At 44.9% G+C, this 22,812-nt stretch overlaps 3 protein-coding genes across 13 annotated transcripts in view; 1 reads left to right on the top strand and 2 right to left on the bottom strand.

The window, feature by feature from the left end:
• DNAH3 (dynein axonemal heavy chain 3) overlaps positions 1–3,813 on the bottom strand; it is a 56,347-nt gene extending 52,534 nt beyond the window's left edge. For 3 of the 10 annotated variants that reach the window (XM_074552918.1, XM_074552924.1, XM_074552925.1), the window contains exons 1-5: positions 3,667–3,812; positions 3,148–3,253; positions 1,540–1,647; positions 557–761; positions 265–292 (exon numbers count right to left, since the gene is read on the bottom strand). In XM_074552918.1, the coding sequence (XP_074409019.1) occupies positions 265–292; positions 557–761; positions 1,540–1,623 (317 nt within the window). In that variant the 5' untranslated portion in view covers positions 1,624–1,647; positions 3,148–3,253; positions 3,667–3,812. Of the gene's footprint in view, positions 1–264; positions 293–556; positions 762–1,539; positions 1,693–3,147; positions 3,254–3,653 lie in introns of all 10 variants that reach the window. The other 7 variants (XR_012582914.1, XM_026793695.2, XM_074552919.1 and 4 more) reach the window with 7 other exon arrangements.
• A 1,900-nt stretch (positions 3,814–5,713) lies between these two features.
• Positions 5,714–10,610, top strand: LDAF1 (lipid droplet assembly factor 1). Of its 2 annotated transcripts, none has more exons than XM_005487340.4 (5): positions 5,714–6,141; positions 7,401–7,535; positions 7,909–8,077; positions 8,471–8,609; positions 9,776–10,610. In XM_005487340.4, exons 2-5 carry the CDS (start codon positions 7,464–7,466, stop codon positions 9,864–9,866), a joined length of 471 nt encoding a protein of 156 aa, XP_005487397.1. In that variant the 5' UTR covers positions 5,714–6,141; positions 7,401–7,463; the 3' UTR covers positions 9,867–10,610. The 2 variants fall into 2 exon arrangements, with proteins under 2 accessions (XP_005487397.1, XP_074408866.1); XM_074552765.1 differs by lacking the exon at positions 5,714–6,141 and adding an exon at positions 6,185–6,409.
• A 3,678-nt stretch (positions 10,611–14,288) lies between these two features.
• Positions 14,289–20,834, bottom strand: ZP2 (zona pellucida glycoprotein 2). Its single transcript, XM_074553073.1, has 18 exons — positions 20,068–20,834; positions 19,918–19,991; positions 19,662–19,745; positions 19,493–19,587; positions 18,565–18,723; positions 18,196–18,240; positions 17,793–17,957; positions 17,261–17,357; positions 16,997–17,178; positions 16,457–16,586; positions 16,137–16,318; positions 15,968–16,059; positions 15,758–15,882; positions 15,318–15,507; positions 14,927–15,062; positions 14,744–14,840; positions 14,571–14,657; positions 14,289–14,481 (listed from the first exon to the last, which is right to left on the bottom strand). The coding sequence occupies exons 1-18, from the start codon at positions 20,106–20,108 to the stop codon at positions 14,345–14,347; spliced, it is 2,118 nt and encodes a 705-aa protein (XP_074409174.1). The 5' UTR covers positions 20,109–20,834; the 3' UTR covers positions 14,289–14,344.
• Between the last annotated feature and the right edge of the window lie 1,978 nt (positions 20,835–22,812).

The following is a 22,812-nucleotide window of genomic DNA, read 5'->3' as shown; positions in this document are numbered from 1 at the left end:
GTATTTTATGAGCAGTTCTATCAGAGTCAAACATACCAGGACAGTTATTTAGGTTGCCCAATATCATAATGTATTTTCATGTGATTTTCTTATTAAAATCTTGTGACTCAAAAGCCAGTCTTGATGCAGGTACATTTTTTGTGGGGCCTTACCTTCTCATGCTTTGATGCTTAACACAGCATTCAGTAAAAAGAAATATTAAATCACAACTGAAACCAGATTTACTGTAATAATCTCTGTCTTTAAACCATTAGAGTACATTACCTGTCAGAACTCCATCGCCTCTTTTTCCCTGCAGTTTTAAATCTCAGTTAAGAAAAATCACATAGAGGCATCATTTTCAAATAAGGTATTTCATATTGGTGAAAAACAGAGCTAAGATAATTAATCACATAATGAAATAAGAAAAAAATACAATGTCACAGAGAAGCACTCTGTGATTATTTGGAGGGATGAACATAACTAGTAAATGCGAAACATTTATTGAAGTTATGCATGTATTGGCAAATTTGTCTATACTGACTCTGAACTTATAAACACATTCAAATATGGATACACAATGAAGGCTGTGATATCTCTATCATTGAAAAGGACTTCATTTTTTTGATATGTTTTAATTTTAAATCCCGTGCAGTAAGAGTGTAGTTATTAGCTATGGAGTCACTGGGGCTTCGGTAGTGCGGCTGTTCTTTGAAGGGAGCTGCCAAAGTCCATGATGTCTCCTGCATCAAAGGAGGATAACGACTTTTCTCTAGAACAAGCTGAAATTGGGAAAACAAAAGGAAAAGTTTTACAAAGCACAGAAATTTAAAAAGCCTTGTTAGCGCCAGAACAGGATTAAACATCAATTAGTACAAAAAGCAAATACATAGGTCATACAGGCATTTGACCATCCACTCATTCTCCACATGAATAAGGATAATTTTACAGAACACCTCAGTCATACTTGGGTTTGGGGTTTTTTTTGCATAATCAAGGTATTTTTTTATAAATAAGAGAGGACGGTACATTATCTAGTTCTTTCTATTCCCCCCACATCACTATCTTGCTTCTTTTCTTCTTATATTTGCTTAGATTTAGAAAATTCCTATTCCTTAGGCCTCTGTTAATTACCTATCTACTTCGAACACTCAGTCCTTGTAACAGCTGAAGAATAGTACAAGTTAACAAATTCAGCTCTTGTCTTTCTTTCACATCACAGTAAGGATTTGTAATAGGTTTCTTTTGTCTGTTCATTCCATGTTTTCTGAGGTGACTTTCTGATGGACTTTTCATCAGTCCTGATGCCTGAACTTTACCAAGATAGCTCACAGGCAAGTGGGATGCATGTCTCAAAATACCCTCAGAGATAAAACACAAGAGATACAATGAATATAGTTGGGATCATTGGTTCATTAAGACTGGAAAAGATCTCCAAGGCCATCAAGTTCAACCTTTGACCTTGTACCACCATACCCACCAAACCCCACTGCAAAGAATGGGAATTTGCCAGCTCATGGAATGTGTGCATGCCCTGGCAGCAGGGGAGAGAGCACATACCTCATACAAGCCTGGAGTTTCATCTGAAGCAGAAGCAAGAGTGCGCTGGAACGGTAATTTCACTGACTGCTTTCGACGACTCATACTGCACGTGGAATTGTTTCCTGACTCGACAGAAGTGACAAGCAACTTCAAAGATGTTTATGAAATACTCTGTTTCAAAAAAGATTAATGAAGAAGGAACAGAGTCCTTCAGTTTTCATCGAAAATTACATATGGCAGCTTTTTGAATTTCAAGGAAACAGCCATTCCTTCTGGTGGGCTCCTCATTAAAACATTTTTTTTGCAGTCATTTTATAAAACTTCTAAACACCAGTAAATGCCAGTTTAAAAAAAAATCTTATTTTTATATCCCTGAAAACTGCTTAAAATTAGTTAAATAAATTATACTAAAAATGCCACATGTTTGTAACAGTACAAACTCTGGACATTAGAAAGTTAAATCCTACGAGACTGACAAATTGACAGTGAAATAGTCCAAGTTGTGTGAACTGTATTACTGGGGAGAGGAAAAAATCCCTCCAGATTATTTTAATGTCTACAAGGAGCCAATTATAGAAGAAGCTATTACCAGGATGCTGCTGGGAGAACAAATTGCTCACAAGTACTCTGCAAAGTGTTGTACTACAAATGTCAGGATATCTGACATGTTTTAGGACTATGTTTCACCTCTTCAAGGTGACAATACTTTGACATGGCCTCCAGGATGCCATACAAAGTTGTGTCAGGATATATTCACAAAATTATTAAACCTTGCTTTTGGATGGCAACCTTCCTTAGTATAGGCCACAGCCTCACCCATAGTCTGTTCTGAGTTTCCTAAATCAAACTTGTTTAGGAGATTCCCAAAGAACAATTTCCTGAACACACAGTGACACTGAGAAAAAGGAGGTGGAAGTGTGTTGTATCTGAACACCAGTGAGTTAAATCACCATGGAAGAGGAAGTTATTACCCAATACAATGTTTGAATAGGATATAATTTTTTTTAAATCCTTTTAACACACTTTCAGCACATAGTTATTGCTTTCTGATGTATCACTGAAAAACAAGGCTGCTGGAACCTAGTTTCTAGCAGACAAAATTGTGCCTTCTGCAAAGTAAAGTCCATTTAGAAATAAGATTTGAGCAAGGACTGATTTGATTTATCTCCTTGGTATTCCTCAGCATGCCTGCACACACACAGAAATAAAGACATTATCACTGCCAGACATAACTCATTAAAGAGAGCAGGAATTCCTCTTGATTAATGACTAAAGGATTGGGCCTTAGGGTACTTTAAAATGAATAAATGATGCAGTTCATTAGGATATCCATTCATTCATTCTTAAAGGTAGAAGTGTCATTAAAAAAGCCATCGTTCATCCTAAAACAATCCTGACTTATTTGCCAAGTAACATTTCAAACATCTAATATTTGAACAGAGAAATCCTTAATAAAAAGTATGTTATAAAGGATTAAGTCCAAAGAATATTTAACAAGAACATGTGTCTTTTAATAAGCCTTCTTGCAATATCAAACCACTAACCACCAGTAATGGCCAATTCCAATTGCATCTGAAGTTTTGACAAAGTTATTGATCTTTCACAGTCACAGCAGAAGGAACTTACCCTCAGGAGACTCAGGCTCTCTGTTGGCTTTATTTTGTTTTGACTTTTCTGTTTGCTTAGAATTTTTTGGTCTTCTTCCTCAGTGTGAACATCCTAGTTACATGCACTGAAAAAGAATGAGAGGTTCATTTCAGGTACTACACAAGGTGTCCATCAGCTTCTATCCCAGTTGCCAGGAAGAAGAAAAATCAGCTCTCACATTCTTTGTTTTCAACAATAAGCTCTCTCTTCCTCCAAACCCCCATGCTCTTTTTTTCACCATTCCTCTCAAGCTCACTTTTCACCTCAATCTTTCTGACTCCCCCCAGATACTCTTCAAGCAAGACTTTCTTAAACCCTGCCCTTCCCACTTTCTCCAACACCAGTTTCCTCCCTGCTGCCTGTTCTCTTCTAATGCCTCAGGGACCCTGGGCCCCCCAGCTGTGTTTTACAGCAGAACCACACATTAATTGCCAAGAAAAACAAGCCCAAGTCAAAAGAAATGGGAAAGAGGAAAAGAAAGACACCTGCATGCCTCACCCATGCACAGGATGCACAGTGAGCAGGGTAAGGGCAGGTACTACCTGCAGGCGCCCTTGTTACCAGTCCCTCTGCCTGTCACAGCCTGGTGAACTGCTCTGACACTGCCTTTCAGCCCTCAGCTTGGTTGCCCCAGTTACAGCATAGCTGGTGCTTGGAGACAGAATTCCCTCCTCCCCCAGCAGAGAGGAAACAGCCCCTTTCAGTGTTGTGCCAAGCTGTGGTCAGGGAGATTCAGTTGTGGAACCAGTGAGGAACTGTACAGGCTCCTTTTACCTCTGAAAGTTATGAAAAATGTAGTCCAGAGATACCTGAGATATTCTAATTTTTGCATGAAAGCACTGCACAGAGCTCCCAGAGCACTAAAGGTCTATAAACCCTAATGGTCTTAAGAAGAATGGAAAAAAATATTCAAGAGTCAAAATCTTGAATCCAAACACCTCTGCCACTTTTCCACCATTCAGAATCAAACTCCATGAAGATGTGAACACAGCAGGTGGGATAGTCTCAATTCCTCTAAGCCTGTCTACATTTGCCTCCCACTCACAGTCATCACTACATCCTGAGTCTTCCATCACATTCTTCCACAAACGGGAATTACAACCATCCAACATGAAATCTAGCATAGTCTCTTAATAGCTACCCTCAAGAGGGCCTTATACATCTTCTGCCAACACAACAAGAGTTCAATTTTAAACCTTTTCCCATCATCTTTGCTATTTTTCATACAATTTTCTGTGAGCTGTGAGAATGGCTGATATTCCTGAGTTAACAGCACAGTTTTCCTTATGCTTTGCCCTTATACCACCTACAAGTGGAACACTGTTGTTGGCCACTGCTCTTTAAACACGGGCCAGCAGTGCAGGGTACAAAATCAGCACTGCTGCTGCTGCTAATTGCTTGGCTAATGTGTGCTGCAAGTCTCCAAATACTTCAGTGCTGGTTTGCAACATGAGTATTTTCCTGCTAATTGGAGCTGACACTGGCATGAAGACAAGCTCAATTAAGCAGCAGTTAAGAGTAACTACTGTTCCTCTGTGCACATCAACTTGGATGCTCGTATATGCATGCCCTTCTAAGTTGAATAACTTATCTCTGCTGCTTGAAAAACATTAAAACCGGTTGTTTTGTATAGAGGAAGATTATATATGAATTTTTAGCAGTAGAGATAATTATGCATAGCAAGAAAATAATTTACTAAGAAGTATGAGACTATCTTCAAAACTGCAGCTTGAAAACAGCCAGAAATTTAAAATCTCCAGTATACTTTAAACTCAGCTCCATTAAACTTTATAGTGCCATTATCACTGAGTTATGTCACTCTGCAATTCTGCCAGTAAGTTTTCCCTATGTTCACTTTTTAAAAAAGTATACAAACCAACAAATTTATTATGACCTACCCTAATGTACCAGGAATAGCAATCCACTATGCACTTTAATAATATATGAGATTAAGACAGTAAGAGCTTAAGCAAAATACACTTGCCTTGACCATCCTCTTCTTGCAGGTATCTTGTGCTAGGCTTTTAGACTCTACACAGTCCAAATATGTGTTAATATGGAAATCCTATTCCCTCTGTCTACACAAATCCTGGTATCTGCAGAGATCATTGAAATCAGCACCTCAAAGATACAGAACTCCAACAGTCTGATAAATCTAACCCCCCATACTTCATAAAACCTCTTTTTGCATTAATTTCCAAATGAAACACGCTGTTTATTTTGTTGCCTTTAAAAAAATAATCATGAAACTGTTAACATCAATTTTGTAATACCCTCATAGGTGGCACCAATTAAACGATTAAAGCTGGGACGAGAAACAGGAATATTTAACTCATTTCTGATTGTAATTTACAGCATGAAAAAAAATCAGTGTAGCAGAAGCTGGGATTTCACTGAATCTCAGGCTTGCCTGTGCACACCCTCATGATGGCTCTGGAGAACAGCTAGGGCCAACCATCGTGGGACACACCTCAGCGAGCATCGCTGCTGAGAACAGTCCCTGCCAAAGGCTGAGGCACTGCAGCCGCATTGCTTTTGCTGAAAACCCGGCTGAATTCCTAACGCAATTGCTCCTCACATGGCACATCTCCCCGAACAGGTTTGCCACGTGGGCACCAAAACACCCGGAGGCAGCAGGACGAGGTGGGACCGTGTGGGAACAGCCACCGGGACGGGGGAAGGTGGCGGAGCCGGGTGAGGCGTCCCACAGCGGCTGTTCCAGCGCTCCTCACGGCGCCACCGAGCACTCCCAGCTCCCTGCCTGCCAGCCTGGGGACGGTGGCACTACAGACACCCACGGAGCACTGCTGCCACCGGGGCCGAGCAGCCTCTGCACGCCTCCACAGCGGCACGGAGACCGCAGATACCCTCATTTTCCGGCCTCCATTCCAAAAAGCTCCAGGCTGCATGTCCTAAACCAACACAAACCTCTAGGACGGACACCCATGAGGGTGCCCGGACTGAGCGGCTGAGGTAGGGCCGGAATGAAGGGCAGGACAGCAAGGGGGACGCGATAGGACGCCCGAGGGGCATCAGGCACCGCCGTAAGCAACAGCGGCCTTTACAGCCCGGCCCGGGAGCCGCACGCCCACGGCCGCGCTGCGCCGCCACAGGCGGGCCCTGCCCGGCCCCCGCGGGGAGGAGACAGCGGCGGGAGAGCGGCGCTGCCCCAGCCCGGCAGGCCCGGCAGCCGGGGGCGAGCGGCCGAGCGGGGCCGCGGCCCGGCGGGCGGCAGCCGCAGGTGAGGGGGGCATTGCCGGGGCCGGCGCCGCCCCGCTCCGCCAGCCCGGGCTCCGGCTCTGCCCGGCTGGGCGGGAGGGCCGCGGCCCGGCAGCGCTGCGGGAGCGGGGCCGTGTCCCCCATTACCTGCGGGGGACACACGCCGGGGAGCCGCTGTTGGCCGGGGCGCTGGTTCGGGGGGTGGCTGCAGCGGTGACCGGGGGTGAGCGCTGTGCCCTGGCCGCGGTGCTGGGTGCCGGTGCAGGCCGCGGGCGGTGGCCGAGGTAACGCCCGGGCTCGGGCGCGCCCCGCGGGCAGCTCCTGCCCGGCGCTGCCGGGGCTCACCCGCTATGTGTGACAGTGTGTGACAGTGTGTGAAAATGTGCCCGGGAGGGCCCGTGTCTGTGCGGGGGCGCGGCAGGGACACCGGCACTCTAGCTGCTCGGGGTAGCAAGCAGCAAAAAGCATCCTCTAACCTGCCCCTTGTAAGGGGTCCCCCTGCAACAACAGCTGGAAATTTGCAGGGAGATTACTGAGCTGAGGTTTCCTTGAAACTGACACAATTCAGTATGTGCAGAGCATCTGAAAGCATTTTGCCTTAATATGCCGAGTTTTGAAGCTGTGTGGGGTATGATCTCGATGCTGAGCACAAAGATACTCACAGAAATGAGTGTCATTAGTGTGTTACTGGTTTCCAGAACCCATAGCAACAAATTGTCCATGCCAGTGGTTAGAAGTGATGTTTTTACTGGTAAGTGAATACCCTGACGGGTAAGCACAGGGTTAATGTTACAAAGGAAGAAGGTAAGAGTCACCTGTGTCTTGCTACTTGGCTGTGGGAGTTTCAGAAGAGCTTGCAGGGACAAGCCCTCTACCTTAAATGTGCTTTTGTAAAAGTAATGATTTAGACTGTGTATCACTTCAGCTGAAACGTGCATTCTCTCTTTATACAAAGGAAACATTTTCACAAAGCATCTGTATGAGCCTGTTGCTAATTGTACCTTAATTTTAAGGGAAATTGGATGGCAGAGTGAGAACTGGCTGTTCAGAAGAGGTCGTGGCTGAGGATTAATAACATGTCTAAAGAAATGCAGGAACTACAGAAGCAATGGCACTCCGTGGTGCAGACCATCCACAGCAACGCAAATGTGGGTCTGGATTGTAATTTTATATGTTTATAAAGCGATTCCTTTTGTAACTATCAGGATATCACACCCTGGTTTATTTAAATGCACTCCCTGTTTTTTAAATGAACACTGTAAGGCCTGTGGGAAGGCCTGTCCTCCCACACCTTCAGTCAAGAAAGAGGAAAGCCTGTTTTGCATTTTTGTGTTTTACTGGCATAACCCTTTGAGATAGTAGAGCAAGGCCCCATGCTTTTTAAACAAAGAGGCAAGAGGTGTTCCCTCTTCCAGCTGCAAATCTATCCTGCCTGTGCTTCACTACAGCAGCAGTGATCTGTGAAAGATATCTGTGACAAGAGATTAAAAAAAATCTAAAACATTTTTCTTTCATCTGCAGGTTGTTGCCTTTATGAATTCTCGTGTTGGCCAATATTTAGATGACCATCCTTTTGTTGCCTTATCACTCCTGATGTTTATTGCAGTGTCAGCTGTTCCTGTTGGATTTTTCCTGGTTTTTGTTGTTACAACAGCTGTAATGGCCTGTATTGGTGTGATAGTCATGGAAGGTACTGTATACATTCATGGATGTACTTGCCTCTTCCCTTTTAAGGCAGGTTATCTTTTTCCTTTTTATTTTTTCCTTCTGGAAGTTTGAGTCCTAGCAATTGAGGATTTCTATGTGTAGTCCTCAAGTCTCAGCAGTAGTAAAACCCTTAATACAAGAATAGTAATCTAATTAAGTGTAATCTATACAGGGAAAATCCTATTTTCCTTTCTAATCCCAGCCACCAGGATATGCCTAAACCAGTTATCTTGAGCATGCATAGCTTTTAAGGAGGCAACCCAGATGTGTGAGGAAGGTGGTTTTCCCAAATTGTTTTAAATTGGGGTTGTGATAGAATGTCAGCTCCTGTATTCGTACATAGACTTGTTTAAGTAACAGAGTGCTGTTTTTTTAGGTGTTGTCATAGCCATAGGGGGCATAGCCCTCCTGTGTGTGCTGTGTGGCCTGGGAGCCCTGTCCCTGGGAGTTTCTGGAGTGCTGAGTGTTTCTTACGTTGCTCTTTCAACTCTGGTCAACTACTGGTGTGCATCGAGGTGAGTCTGGATGTCCTTGATCCATGCTTGGATTTCAAACTCTGCAACTCTGCATTCATTGCTTCATGTTTTTTCCTAAATGAGCCTTTGTTGATTAGTTTACCATTGTTTGTTGAATGCTTTGAATCTCAGGCTACCCTCATGGCTTAAAATGCAGCATGCAGCTGTCTGGTCATTGACAGGTATTCAAATGAGCTTTAATTCATGCCCTTTTTCCTTTTTGGGACAGAGGAAACAGAAATGGTCTTTAAATGTGAATGTGCTAACACAACATGACACCAGGCAGTAAAATACACCTTTGTCTCACTCTAATGTGTTGCTTTAATCATTAAAACCTACTGCCAAGTTGAATTTTGTGTAGGAGATGAACCTTTTGCAGTTTTTCCTGCAGGAAGACCCAGCTATCTCTGCTTACCTGCATTTGTAGAGTAAGGGAACAAAATGCATTGTAGATTTGGGATAGGCAAATCTACATTGAGGAATACATAAAAAAAAAAAAAAAACCAGCATGATCAAAATAAAAATAACAGGTTTTGTAGGATAGTGCGCTGTGTGAGTTGCCAGTTGTGCCTCTCAGGACTTTGGAGACCTGTTCCAGTCAGCATTGCCTCAGCCAGGCAGCTGAGCAGGAGGCAGCAGCAGCAGGCTGTGCTGGAGTGCCACCTGTGGCCCTGAAATACCTGCCAGGGAAAGAACCACAGTAACCACTGTGCCATGGGGAAGAGCAAGAAGAAAAATCCCAGCTGCTCTCTTGTAGGCTTCCTCAGTTAGCTCCTTCAGCACAGCTGTGTTTGCACAGCTCGTGAGGACACACAAAGCTGCCTGAGATGGCAGCAGAGTGACAGAAGCATGGTGCAAAGCCCAGTTTCTGGGCATGCTGCCACATCCACAACACTGCCCACCAGTCCCAGAAGACTTCTGTTTTCCAAAGCATATCCAAATGCTCAGTCCATCCTACACACCAGCCCCATTTAACTACAGCTTTGATGTTAAACCAGGTAACACCATCTATTTTTTGTTCCTCTTTTGAGAGAAACTTAGGTAGACCAGCAGCAGATGTAAACCTGTCTGGGACATCTCAGATTGCTCTTCTTTTTTCGGCAAAAATTTAAAAGACAATCTTAGGGAGGACAGACAATTAAACCATTCTTTTCTCATGTACACAGGGCTCAGATGAGGAAGCAAGATGCTAATGGAAGTTTACCACAGAAGCAGCCTGGCTTGGATCTTTCTGCCAATACTGCAAAGAGTGAATAAGTAGATTTCTCCCCATTTTATAGGCACTTAGCTATACAATCCCAGCATTTGCTATGTAATTGTTTACTCATTAACCATTCAATCATTGTGTACTCCTGGAAAGTGAGAAAAATCAATATACATCTTACACTGGCACTGTAAAAGGGATCTTAGGAATAATCAAGAAGCAGCAGTGCAGTGGTAGGAGTAGGTGCATGATGGAGTGTTCCACAGAATTTGATAAAGGGATGTAATAATAGTTGGTACTGTTAAGTCAATGGCAAGATGGACAGAGAGGGGTGGGAGATATTTGGTTTCTCAGATACTGGAGTTCTGAATGTACTCCTTTTAGTACAGAGCAGTGGTCACTTTGATACAAAAGTATCACAGTTCAGAACAGTAGAAACACATTTTGAATGTGGAAAAATATTTGTAAGCCTTAAACTTTGTTCAAATAGAATGAGTACACCAATGCTTTATGTTCATTATAAAGGGAAAAGTGGGTTTGTCATATGTCTGGTCTAAGCTTTTTTCCTCCCTTTAGATGTTATGTTATTCCAAAGGGATATTTTACTTACTCTCATTGCCTCATCATATCAGGGGTATGCTTAGGTATGTTTAGGTATTTAAATTGCCTGGTTTGCTTCTCAGTTGTAACTTTGTGTATGTTATTTAAACTTTTTCATTTTTGCAAATATTATTATATTTTTAAGCATAAAGTATCTAACTATTTTAGTTTAATAAAGTGCTGTTTGTTTAACCAGATTGTTTTACTAGTCTGGTTTATTCTACAGTAAAAGCAATTTTTTTCACATCTTGTTTTAGGAAGGCTACAGTTGGAGCTAATGTTTTCTCCTTGAATAAAGTATTTTATATGGTCAATATTGCTAAGCCACAAACTGCAGATTACTCCCCTTCTCATGCCTGTAAAGGAAATGCAGATCTCTAAGGTCTAAATTAGTTTTATTTAGTTTTGCATGAACAAACCTGCTGCTTGACTAAAATATGGACACAGAGCCTACCTGAGCTGTAAGGTGCCTCACAAAGTAGTGACAGTAATAGTTTCAGCTCTTAGGCTAAGCTGGCCTCACACTTCAGCTGTAGAGTGAAATAATCCCCAGAAGATTTCCAGGAGCCCTTTCTTTTAATGGCACATTAATTCAGCAAACAGCACAAAGCCACAGAGCCAGCCTGCCCTCAGGCAAGGCTGCCTGCAGGAGCTTTCCAGCAGGCACCTCCAAAGGCAGAGCAATAAAGCCATTGCACCTGCCTCAAGTTACAACACAAAATCTTTACAGCACAACTAGTACACAAATACACAGCTAAATCCTTTCCCCTCATCCTCCTTTATGCCCTCATCTTCTGAAGGGAAGAGGCATTACTTAATAAAATCAGCAGACACTAAAATAAGTTCATCCAGTCCCACTCAGAGTCTGACCCAACATGAACCATTTCCCTCTGCATTGTAAATGTGTTTTGCTTTATATAATTCCTTCTGTCCTCAGCACTTAGCAGGAACTAAAACTGTGAATTCTCAGCTACCTGCAGGTACACTTGGAACAGTTCTGCTCCTGCTGCCCTGACCTTTGCATGCTTGTCAGCCTGTCATTTCAAGGCTTCTTGCTGTGTCTGTGCACCAAGAGCTGCTTTTTTCTGCAGTGCCAGCAGCAGAGTAATATTTTCAGTTGAGAGATGCTGAAGAAAAACTAGGTCAGCATAGAGTAGGTGTTTTACTGGAGACAGTAAGGCATCCCTTAAAAGGAGGGCAGGGGTTGTTTTCTTCTTTGAATTATTAAAGACTGCAGTAGCGATAAGAAGTCCTTAGCAAGACAGGATCCTGCCAAGTCCCCATTTTCTCAGTTGCTCTCAGCTTTCTGCAGAACACCACCAACCCCACAAGAATCTGGCAGGAGACTCCCACCCCATGGCCCCATTCCCAAGCTGCTCCTCAGCCTACTCAGCTCTCAGCTCTGGTTCCCTGCCCCTTACTTTAGGCATACACATGCCTTAAGAGGCAGCCACTCTCATGGCCCTACAGCCTGGGGGACCCCAAATATCCCACATCTAAGGAGACTTGGGGCAACCAATTGTGATATGGCTCCTGAAGCAGCTGTTTGAGCTCAGGCTGCAGAGTCAATGCTGCCTCCACCTGCAGCAGGTTCCTTGAGTAATTCCTCTGCCTTCTTGTGCAGCACCATCATCCCCACCTCACCCTGCCCTGTGTTGGAAGAGAGGAACCTCTACCTGGATGCAGGAAAGGAATAATTTGTACTTTACTTAAACTTTGCAGATAACACTTGAATAGGGAACAGAGAGGCAACAGCACACAGAGGAAGAGGGAAGGAATGCATGTGGCTGGGCTGTAGAGTAAATTATGTGCAAATTAAGGAACAATCCTGTGTTTTCCTTGATTTAAATTAAGGGTCTTCATCCAAAGCACCCCTACAATATCCCTAAAGAGCATTAAATGAGCCACCCTGAGAGAACTATAGTTAACCCCCCACCCCCAGAAACCAGGGGCAGGGCAGGTCTCCTCTCACATGCCACATCTGAAGTCTTACCCTAGGCAAAAAATATCAGCTAGGGGCTGAAACCAGGCAAGGACAACTTTCTTTTTGACCTAGATGGCATGTACAAGCTCTTGGTCTCACCTCCTCAGGCAGTAAAAATAGTACAAAATACAGAAGAGTCAAAGAGCAAAAGTAAAGCTCTTACTGCTTCCCATTCAGAAGGTAGCTGAGTTATTTTAAATACCTTCACTAGTGCAAGTCTGCAGATTCACATACATAAGATATGGAAAAATATTTTAGCTTATTGGGATGTTAACTAGCATATTTACATGTCACTGTAACATTGTTTACTAAACTCCAACTATCCTAGAGCAAAGGTTCAAGCTCCAATAAGAAACAAGGAAACTTTTCTACCTGAACACACACAAAGATCTTTTCCCCACCATTCAGAACAAGAAGGATGGAGCAAGGGAATATTAAGATCAGCCCTATTAGGGTCAGAAGAGCTAAACAGCCCATACAGTGAAGTACAGCCTACAGTTAAGTACATAAACCCTCTTCATCAAGGACCACTTACCTGGCTTTTGCAGAAATACTTCATATTCCAGCCAAGTGCTAAGTCAACAAGACTTAAGTATAGCAGGTTGTTTGCTGGACAGTAGCTTAAGTAATCCTTTCAACCCTAACTTCTATCAGGCCAATGACAGAAACTGATTTTAATTAAGTGGCTCCAATGTGAGATTCATAGTTTCACTGTTTGTATATCATTATAATGTTGATTAAATACTAGCATAAGGTCTAATGACCATATTCATCATGGTCTCTACTCCATGCTCTCTTTGCATGAAATACACATTAATACTTAGAAAATGCAGCCTGAAGTCTATTGCATTAATAACAGCTCACTAATAATGCCTAAGTGAAGTAGGGGCTGTGGCAGACAACCCCAGAGCCTGTGCTGTTTGTGCACAGCATGCTGGACAAGTGTCAGGGTCCAGCCACTGACTTGATCTGAATCTCTGCACACTGAGAGCACAGAGCTGGACTTGTGATGCCCACTCTCCCTGCTCAAAATTACCAGACAATGTTTAACCTAAGGCTGTAACACTCCTACTACAGCAAAGCACTTTCACTCTGTCACATGCAATTATATTTTATGCCTCATTTCCTTGACTATGCAAGGCAATATATACAAAACACAAAACAAGAACTGCATGAAAAACTGCCTCACCTCAGGTGGCAGCGTTACAGCTACAGACAGTGCTGTCAGTGTTGCAGACAAGACAGCTTTAGCTGTACTCACACTTTCCCTCCCCCAGTCTGAGGGAAGAAACTTTGTCACCCCAAATTACACACTCCTGGTGCTCCTATTAAGTGGCCAATAGAACTTCCTGCCATCAGAAGACCAGCTCTGGCAGCAAGAAATCTGTTCCACTTCAGTTTTTCTAGTATCCTTCTGGGCTGCTGTACACAGAAAAGGGAGGCTTTACTGTACATCTTCTTCAAAGACCTTTTGTAATGATTTGATTCCCACAAGGACAAAGGAATTTAGTTTGGTTTTAACAGTAAAGCAACACAAGTTCTGGGTGTTGCTAAATAATTTCAATAAAGCCAGGTTTTACTTTCCAGGTACAGTGCAGGGCTCATGTTTACAAGAACAGTTGGAGAAGCTACTCATCCTGCAGATACTGGCACAACATGGATTTATAAAAACCCAATTAAATGGAATCACAATTTTAAACAATGATAAGCAATTCAAGAAAGGAAAATGGCTGCAAAGTCCAACAGGAATTTAGCATAGCAATAGGCTGTTGCAGAACAAAGATGCTCAGGAAATTAAGTATTATAGCAATTGTTAAGGACAAATGTACAGTAAGGGGACATTCAGAGGATGAGCAGTGTTGATTTGCATAACTAGATGCAGGAGAGAGAATACATGACAGACAGAATTCACCAAGTGAATACTCCAATTTTATTTGGAAATGCACACTAATGTATCACATTTACCATGTATGCTCTTCTCTTTAGGCATTTAAGACAAGCCAGAAATAGCAGCATTGTGGCCAGAGAGAGAACAGCAATCATTGCAATGGCAGCCCACGCCTCCTTGCTCAGGAGAGTGCTCCCTGCAAATCAAAGGGAAGGGCAGTTGGTGAGGATCTGTCTCCACAAACTGAGCACAAAAAACACCCCCCCAGCACCCCCGGCCCAGTACCTCGGGCTGCAGACCACTCTTCTGGCACAAGGAGGACAGGGCCCCCCAGGCTCACCATAGCAGAGTTCACAGCTGCCATCCCACTTTCTACAACAGAAACACAGCACAGGTGAATCCTGCAGTGCAGGGGGTTATCTTGGATCAGTACAACCTAAAATCCACTCAGACATTACCTCTCTTGCTTCTGGATGGCCTTGGGCATCTTGGGATGCACAATGGGGAGTCTGGGTGAAAACGGTGGCAGAGCAGAACGCTGCAGTGGAAGTACACCTGGGGCAGAATGAGAGGAGTGAGACACCTCTTCCTTTTGAAACAGCAGCTGCTCTTACTACTGTTCCAAGTCCAACATCACCTACCAGGCCAGAAAGGGCTTTGTCACCAGAAACAAAAGCAAAAGTCTTCACTTCCAGCCTTTGGCGATAGTTGGCATAGCTGACACCACGTCCCACAGGGTGGAACACAGTCCTGTAGCTGTCTAGGTCATACTCACAGCTGCCAATAAATGCAAACCCAGTCAGAACATCAAGGTAGAGAAGATTTGGGTTGTTGGTGTTGACTCATTTAAGCAGCAGATTAAATTTCAAGATTGTAGGAAGAAGGAAGCACCCTCAAATTCGAGCATTCCAGGGCAGCACTTAGAAGGCCCTCACACTTAAGACTCTCTTACTAAAGAGGGAGCAGGGGAGAATTTGGGACTCCTCACACCCACTGCCAAAGGTGCTTTCACTCCTGTGGTGGGGCACTCACCCATCTACAACAATATTCCACTGGGGCAGGGATCCTGGCTCCTGGGAGGCCGTTGCCCAGCAGTCATCCAGCACCAGGTGCAGGCTGGGGTCATTGCGGTTCAGGACCTGAACTTCCAGGAAGATGGGCTGGCGCAGGTACCTCACTATGGGATACTGATCCTCACGGTAGGGCTGCCTGTACGAGTCCTCTGCAAGAGACAAAGTCACTCATGTTAAATAACTCAGGGTGCAAAGAGGGTCTTAAGCTCCTCAACTGAAGCTGGTTGAGCAACTCTGTCCAAGGGCCACAGATTTAAGGTATCTGCTCAAGTAGCATGGATAAGCAGGAAGGAAGCACACCAGGACAGAAGTCCATACGCCAGAAGAGTTCACTCATCCACCCTCCCCTCCACAAGCCCCAGATACTTCCCAGCCTTCCAAGCCCAGAGCCAGCTTTACCTGGGTAGCTTAGAAGAACTAAGGAGAGGGAGCCTTGATTCACTGAAGGAGGTGGAGGAGAAAGGTTGTCTACTCTTACAGTGAGGGAGGCATCACCATTGCTGAAGGAGCAGATGACTGTTAACCTGCAACAGGGAAGGAGCAGGTAAATCATGTATTGCTGTATGGGTAATACAGTACGGGATGGGCTAAAGATGTTTCCAGACACACCTGAGTTCACTGTCCCTTGAGATCCTGCCCAGGGGAAGGTCTGCCCATGATGACCTCACCTCATTCTCATAATGAATCTGCTCCCCATCAAACTGCAGGTAAATGACAGCATTAGTGAGGGAATTGCCAGTGCCTGAATCCCACCCCCTCCAGCCCTGGCCACACTCACCCAGTGCCTGGTCCCACACCCGTTCAGGGGGACATGGAACCGAACCCTGTCATTCAGAGGTGACCTGTAGGCTGGCCTGCACGCAGGATCCCTGAGCCTGAGTGTATCCAAGTCCAGCAGTGGTGTGGTACTCTCAGCCAGGATTTCAAAATCCATGTAGCCATCCTGGGTGCACACAGCAGCTGTAACAGAGGTTCACAGAAGTTGTCATTGAGTCAGTGACAGCTCTGTCTGCCAGGAGCTGTTGGTGAGGTGACCTAATCCAACACAAAGTGTAACAATGAGCCATACTGAGGGAGCTGCAGGAATCAGTCTCTTACCTATTGGTGTGTGCTTCTCACAGGGGCACTCAGGCTGCATCAACATTGCCACAGTCTCCCCATGGAAGTGAAAAGCCAGTTTCAAAGAGGACATGTAGTACTGAAGTCCTGAGCAGCTCTCCCCACGTAGCTGAAGGACAAGAGAGATTCCCTTAGAGTGTGACAAGAGCTCTTTTTAACACATCCACCTGTTGGAGCTGATTAACAAATAAGCCAAGCCTGAAGAGCACTCTGGCCACAGGGGAAGTTCATTTGCATTGCTCCAGGCATGCCAAATACCTTCCCCCTCCAAGAGGAATATTTCCACCTCCATCTGTTTTTGCCAAAAGACTCCAGGAAACCCAAGTTACCTTGCATGATGCCTATCTATTACAAATCCAGTTTGCATTCATCTTAAATCACACCTGTCCTCAGCCAGCCACAGGGCATGACTGGCTCAACAGATCCTTAGTCAAGGTCAAAGCCACTGTGCCTGTGGGTCTCAAAACACCAAGGAGGGGTGATCACACCAACACCTGTGATGCAAGGATCAGAACTCACCCTGGACTTCAGGATTCCCTTGCTAATATACAGCCTGATCCCTCTCTGTGTGTCCAAAGTGATTCCATTTTCCTGAAGCTGATCCATGGGGATGGTCTTATTCTCTACATCCACATCCATAAGGATCCCTGGAAAGGCTGGGATGGCAACAGTCATGTGTGTTGCATTACAGATTGCTGAACCTGCAACAAAATCTTGGATAAATATAACATCACTTTCCCTGGAGCAAAGTGGGGTCAGGTTCTGGCTTTTTCCATGCATTACCTGGAGCACAAAGCATCCTTGACTCCACAGTCAGGCTACGCTCAGGAGGGCCGTACATGAGCTTGAGTGCCACAGTGTAGAGCACCTTGTCATTGAGCTGACAAAAAAGAGGGAGCTCTGTTAGACAGTGCTCAGCTCTGATCCATCACAGGACCAACCCCAGAGGGCCACAGACTGCATCAGGTTCAGGTCTGCAGCAGCAGCTTCTTCCCACCTCACCCTTTCTAAAAACAGCTGCGGATCATGAGACTGCCAGTCAGATGTTCCCAGGACTGGCTGTAGCTGGAATTCTGCTTTTGGAGTCTCCCACTCACTGTGCTGCTGTCTGAGGGACACACTGTGCCTTCCCAGCCCCTTGTGCCAGGCACTTCAGGGACAGCTTTGCCCACACCAGCTCAGCCCAGCAGTGCACCAGTCTGATATCAGCTCCGGCCCTGGCCTGAAAATGCTTTTCCCAGGTCTACAGGAGGGAGACAGTGCTGCCCAAACAGGGACTGGGTAATGCCTCAGTGCTGGTTCTCCATTCACATACCTTGTAGGACACAACTCCAGTGGCAGCAAAGGCCACCTGAAAGATCAGGTTGTGGCCATCAACTAGAAAGTTATAGCCTTGCTGCATTGCTTGGCCCAGGCTTAGCTGATGTATTCTGGTTCCATCATCAACTGACAGATTCCAGGGCATTGGAGTTGCTGGAAGCTGCAAAGCAGGAAATCAAAAGGCACAGAAGCATCAAGGCATTGGATTTTCTCTCTGCAGGGCTGCCACCTCCCAGGCTTTACATTCAATCCTATATTGACAGGGCAGAACTAAGCTTCCCAACGAGATGCAAGTCCATCAGAGAGGTCCCTGCCCAAACTTGGAGATATCAGGCTCAGTTTATCCCAAAATCTCAGGCACTCCCCCCCAGCTCTCTCACAAGGTGGGAAGGACATACCTTCTGCTCATCACTGAGACTTGAAATGAGTCCTGGGAAGGTAACCTGAAACACAGAATGAGAATTAGACTGCAGGAACTTGCAGGGCAGTAGCCACACACCAAAATCTCTACTACAGCTTCCCAAAGTAAACTGCCAGCATCAGCTTCCCCTGCAACAGGACTGGAGCCAGACTGAGTGCATCATTAATGACCATTTGCAAACCAGCTCTCCAAAGAGCCAGCAGCCAAGCCAAAGTGAACCTGCAGCCAAGAGAGCTCCTTGCAGCTCATTGGAGCTTTCCCCAGATCCCAGACAACTCCAGGAGACAACCACCCTGCTTTGACAGCCTCAGAGCAGGATTTACAGCACTCCCACCCCTCTACTTACTGCCATGAAGTCTTTGGTGCAGTTTGTAACACCAACAAACACAGGAGCAGTGACTTCATCTACAGGAATGCTGTCACAGTGGGCGCTGTAGGTGATATTGGTCTCCTCTCCCATTGTGTCATTCACCATCAGCTTCAGCCAGAGCTGGTGCTGACCATGCTACAGACAAGAGACATGAATTAGCAAGAGGCTGCAGAAATCACTGCGGCATGAGGGCACTAAAAGCCATTGGGCCTGAACTCCAACTCCAGAGCTGGTTTAGGTGTTTGCACCAGGACAAGGTGACTTCTTGTTTGAAAAGCCCAAAGGAAAAGGATGAGCTCTTTAGGAAAGCAGGGGGGCACAGGGTTAGAGCAGAAGATACAAAGATAACTGCAGAAGTCAAGGAGAAAACTCCAAGGAGTAGCAGGATTTAGTGCCAGAGTCAGCCGCCCAAAAAAACTAAGCTAATAAACAGCAGAACAGAGTCCTGTGGTATTTCAAATACTTAAAAGCAGCAGATACAAGTAAAGCATCTGGTTCTGGCCTCCCACTGACTACTCTACCTCAACAGCTATGATCAGCATATGGTGTTAATTGTCTGTCAATACATATTTAAATAGATTCGTGCTCAAAAACTCTTGAACCTGGTCCATCTCCCTACAAGAAAACCTGTCAAGTAATTCAGGTCCTCTACAGGAAAACATAACATCTATGACAGGCTGAGGGATTTAATAGATAATTGAAAGAATAAGAACTTCAGTAGCTTTGGGGTTGATTTTATTTTTCAGTTTTTTGGCATGAAGTGCTCTTCTATAAAAGTTTTAGATTATCAGAAGTATAAGCATCCTCAGCCTTGAGGAAAGAAATAGCAATCCCCTGTCCAGGGAAGAAAATAAACATCTCCTAACTCCTTCATAGCAGCTTCCCAGGATGAAGGCCCCCTTACCTGCAGGCTGGTGCAGTTGACAAACAGGACACTGAGTGTCAGCCTCTCATAATCCACAGTGTGCTCACAGGACACGAGCTCCTCCCCACTCACATCTAGGAGGGATGGGGAAGGTTAGCCCTGCAGCAGGCAGGTGTCAGCAGAAGGGCCAGGGCAGCACAGTACATACCAACAACACACACATGCCAGGAGTAGTTGCTAAGCTCTCTGGAAAACTCAACTTCCATCCCATGCCTATGGCAGGTCACATTCTCTGCAGAACAAAGGCCACCATGAGCTCCAGCAGACCCTCCTGGAGGCACACACCCTGCAAGCCCCAGCCTGGCAGCCTCCAGAGCCCCCCCATGCCAAGGCAGAGGGGAAGCAGCTGCAGGAAAACCCAAACCCACATCCCCACCACAGCCAGCCCAGAAAGAGCACATTACCCAAGAGATCCTGGTCCCCCAGGCCATCAGCACAAGGGGCTAAGCACAGCAAAAATCCAAACAGGAGCAGCAACCTGCAAGGAAAGAGAATCAAATGAGAGAGCAGCAAGGAAAGGACCCAGCTCCCCTTGTACCCCAAACCACACTCACCACATCCTTGAGGTGCTCCAGCACTGCTGCTCAGACCCCATCTCTTCAGGGCACCACAAGCTTGGCCTGGGGCTGCTCAGGGAGGGTTTTATAGGCCCTGGGTCTGGCTCACACAGGTGCCATCTTTCTGCTGCCCAGGGAACAGAGCACTTGCACCTGATGCTCCTTGAGTGGGGGACTCACAGGAGACCTTAAGGTAATACTGAGTCTTTAACAGGTGTTGCTCTATTTTGAAGGCATCCTTTTCTTGCTCTGATAATGTATTCCCTTTATTCCCATGTTAGGTATTTCAAGGAAAAATGCATGTCTGTTTTGGCAGTAATTTTTTTAACGGAGTTTTCTGTGCCAGCATGACAGCATTTGAAACACCAATGAGCTCAACGTGGCTTTTGAAGCACTGGTGAAGATACCATGGAGAAGAGATCCCTGAAACCAAGGAAAATGTTTTAACAAAGCAAAGAGCCTGAATGCCAGGTCAGGAGTTCTACTTTTGAGCACTCACAGCAAAAACTGCAAAAGTCCCTGTGATATAACAGATAATGTCACTGCTCCCAGCCCTGCTGTTGCAGGCCCTGCAAGGGATGCCCTTGGACCCAGAGCAGAGCAGCAATCACATCAGGTTGGTGTCACACTGAGCCTGGGGTGGCTGACCCTCAGCCTGGTGTGGGAACTGGCTGCTCAAGAGGACATCCAGCAGCAGCGTGTCCTGAGGCACAGAAGTTTTGCCTCCCTAAGAAGTGAAGAAATAAACTCTTATTTTTGCTTTAAATGTTGTCATCCTCTCTGAATTGTGTAGCCACGATTACCCAGTGTGACTAATTCCATTCTTCTCTGAGCCCATTAGCTCCAGAGATCTCATTAGGCCAGCAGAGCCTTGCTTGCCTCCCGTTGCATGGCCTTTACCATACCACATTTGGTGCTTTTAAAAGTTGCAATGAGGAAATGTTGTGCTGGGAAACACCTCAAGCAAAACATGGCACAACAACATCACTGTGCAGGTTTATGCTCCAAGTTATCTTCAGCAACCTAACTGGTGGTGCTGCAGCCTTTCAATCTAAATAGTTTAACTGGCAATATTTTATTTGAGACAGTTCTCAAATAAATAGAGTATAACCATATATACAGGGAAATCCAAAACCAAATCAAAGCTGCTGGTTAAGTAATTCATTAGTTTACAACACCATGTAGCATCACAACAGAGTTTCTCATGGGCCTGGTAAGACATTTCAATTGGAAGTGGAATGGTTCTGAAGTTCTTTTCACACACAGAAAGAAAAGCTTCATTCTAACTATCCAGGGAGTTTTAAAAGTTCACAATTATGAGCTTTAGTCTCAAAAGAATAATCTCCATTCAGGCTGAGAAATTTACCTCATTTGATGTTGAATCATTTATTCCATTTCAAGTTGAGGTTTTTGGATGGGACAACAATGAACAAGTACCAGGAGTTTAGAAACAGATGAAGATTTTGTTTGGTCTTTTCTTTTTTCTTTCTTTTTTTGTGATGCCCACTTTTATGTCAGAAATAATAATAAAGCTGGCAAAGTCCTGCAGCTTCTCCCCAACTGAGATGGGTTTTGCTTTACCTCTAATTAAAACTTGCAGCAATGGTTTCCCACTTAGCATTGTACCGGGTAAGTTTAAAATCAATATTTTCAGATGTTTATGGCAAAAAATTACTCTGAGATCAAACTTCGTGTGCTGCATTAATTAAGAGAAAAGTATATAAAGGTACTTCTGTACTAAAAACTAAGGATCTTGAAAATTAAAAGGACCCTTCTGCCACCAAATCACTTTTCATGAGTGTATCATGTTTCCTCTCTCCTACCAGGCACTGGTGGTATATGCAGTATGTGAATGGTGATCATTTTACTCCTGAAGAAAGGCCAAGTAAAAGAAATAAAATTCAAAGGCATTAATAAACAGCTGATCTTTTATATATATATATATATACACATGTATTACCTATCTTTGTTCTGCAACAGCTAGGTTTTCTTGTAGCTGTAAATTTAGCTCTGTGCTGAGCCTGGTTAAATAGAAACAGAATAAATGGCTGCATTTATTTATTAGAGAAGTATTAATGCAGTGCAGGGAACCTGAGAGTAAAACTGTCTTCTAAAGTGGGGATGGGCACTGGCCTGGGTGAGGCACAGCCCATCCTGACTGCCCTGGGAGGGCAGGACAGCATCAGGGACACCAGGGACAGTCTGGGTGACACGAGGGACAGCCAGGGCTTTGCTTTACCCTGGCCTGGAGCTCTTTATTCAAAGGTCCAAACCATGAGGGACAGACAGGCCTTGGCTTTACCCTGACCTGGAGCTCTTTATTCAAAGGTCCAAACCTGCCACTGGCTCTCCTTGTCCTCATGAGAAGAAAAAGGTTGGTGCAAGTTCATTCCTGAAGAGCTCTTCAATGCCTGTCTGAGAAAATAATGAAGAGAGAAAGCCCATTTTGAGAGGTCTCTGGTGTGTCACAGGGGCAGAATTACAGGATGCAAATGAGGTGGCAGAATTCCATTTGGGGATTGCACCAACTCTGAGCAAGGAGTTGGTTTGTGATTCTGTAATGGGGGCACAACAAGCAACAAAACCCCACTGCTAATTGCTGAGGGTAGAGTCTCTGAGATCCAGGTTAATTCAGTGAGTCACAGAAAACAGCTTGGCAAAAAGTGATGTTTGTGTGGCAGCACTTGTGAATGTGGCCAGGAGAACCCTGAGCTCACAGCACTGCAGGAAGCTGCAGTAGCC

The sequence above is a fragment of the Zonotrichia albicollis genome, chromosome 16, assembly GCF_047830755.1.
Source record: "Zonotrichia albicollis isolate bZonAlb1 chromosome 16, bZonAlb1.hap1, whole genome shotgun sequence".
Taxonomy (NCBI): domain Eukaryota; kingdom Metazoa; phylum Chordata; class Aves; order Passeriformes; family Passerellidae; genus Zonotrichia; species Zonotrichia albicollis.
Note: the sequence above shows the minus strand (reverse complement) of the source record. Positions and strands in the feature narration are given on the sequence as shown.

What these genes read in the sequence shown, in the direction of transcription:
- LDAF1 (XM_005487340.4), top strand. Translation starts at nt 7,464, where the DNA reads ATGTCTAAAGAAATGCAGGAACTACAGAAGCAATGGCACTCCGTGGTG. An exon ending in CCATCCACAGCAACGCAAAT is followed by an intron (nt 7,536 to 7,908) that starts GTGGGTCTGGAT and finishes TTTCATCTGCAG; the next exon opens with GTTGTTGCCTTTATGAATTC. An exon ending in AACTACTGGTGTGCATCGAG is followed by an intron (nt 8,610 to 9,775) that starts GTGAGTCTGGAT and finishes TCATGTACACAG; the next exon opens with GGCTCAGATGAGGAAGCAAG.
- ZP2 (XM_074553073.1), bottom strand. Translation starts at nt 20,108, where the DNA reads ATGGGGTCTGAGCAGCAGTGCTGGAGCACCTCAAGGATGTG. An exon ending in GGGGGACCAGGATCTCTTGG is followed by an intron (nt 19,746 to 19,917) that starts GTAATGTGCTCT and finishes TTTGTTCTGCAG; the next exon opens with AGAATGTGACCTGCCATAGG. An exon ending in AGTTCTTCTAAGCTACCCAG is followed by an intron (nt 15,508 to 15,757) that starts GTAAAGCTGGCT and finishes TGTCTCTTGCAG; the next exon opens with AGGACTCGTACAGGCAGCCC.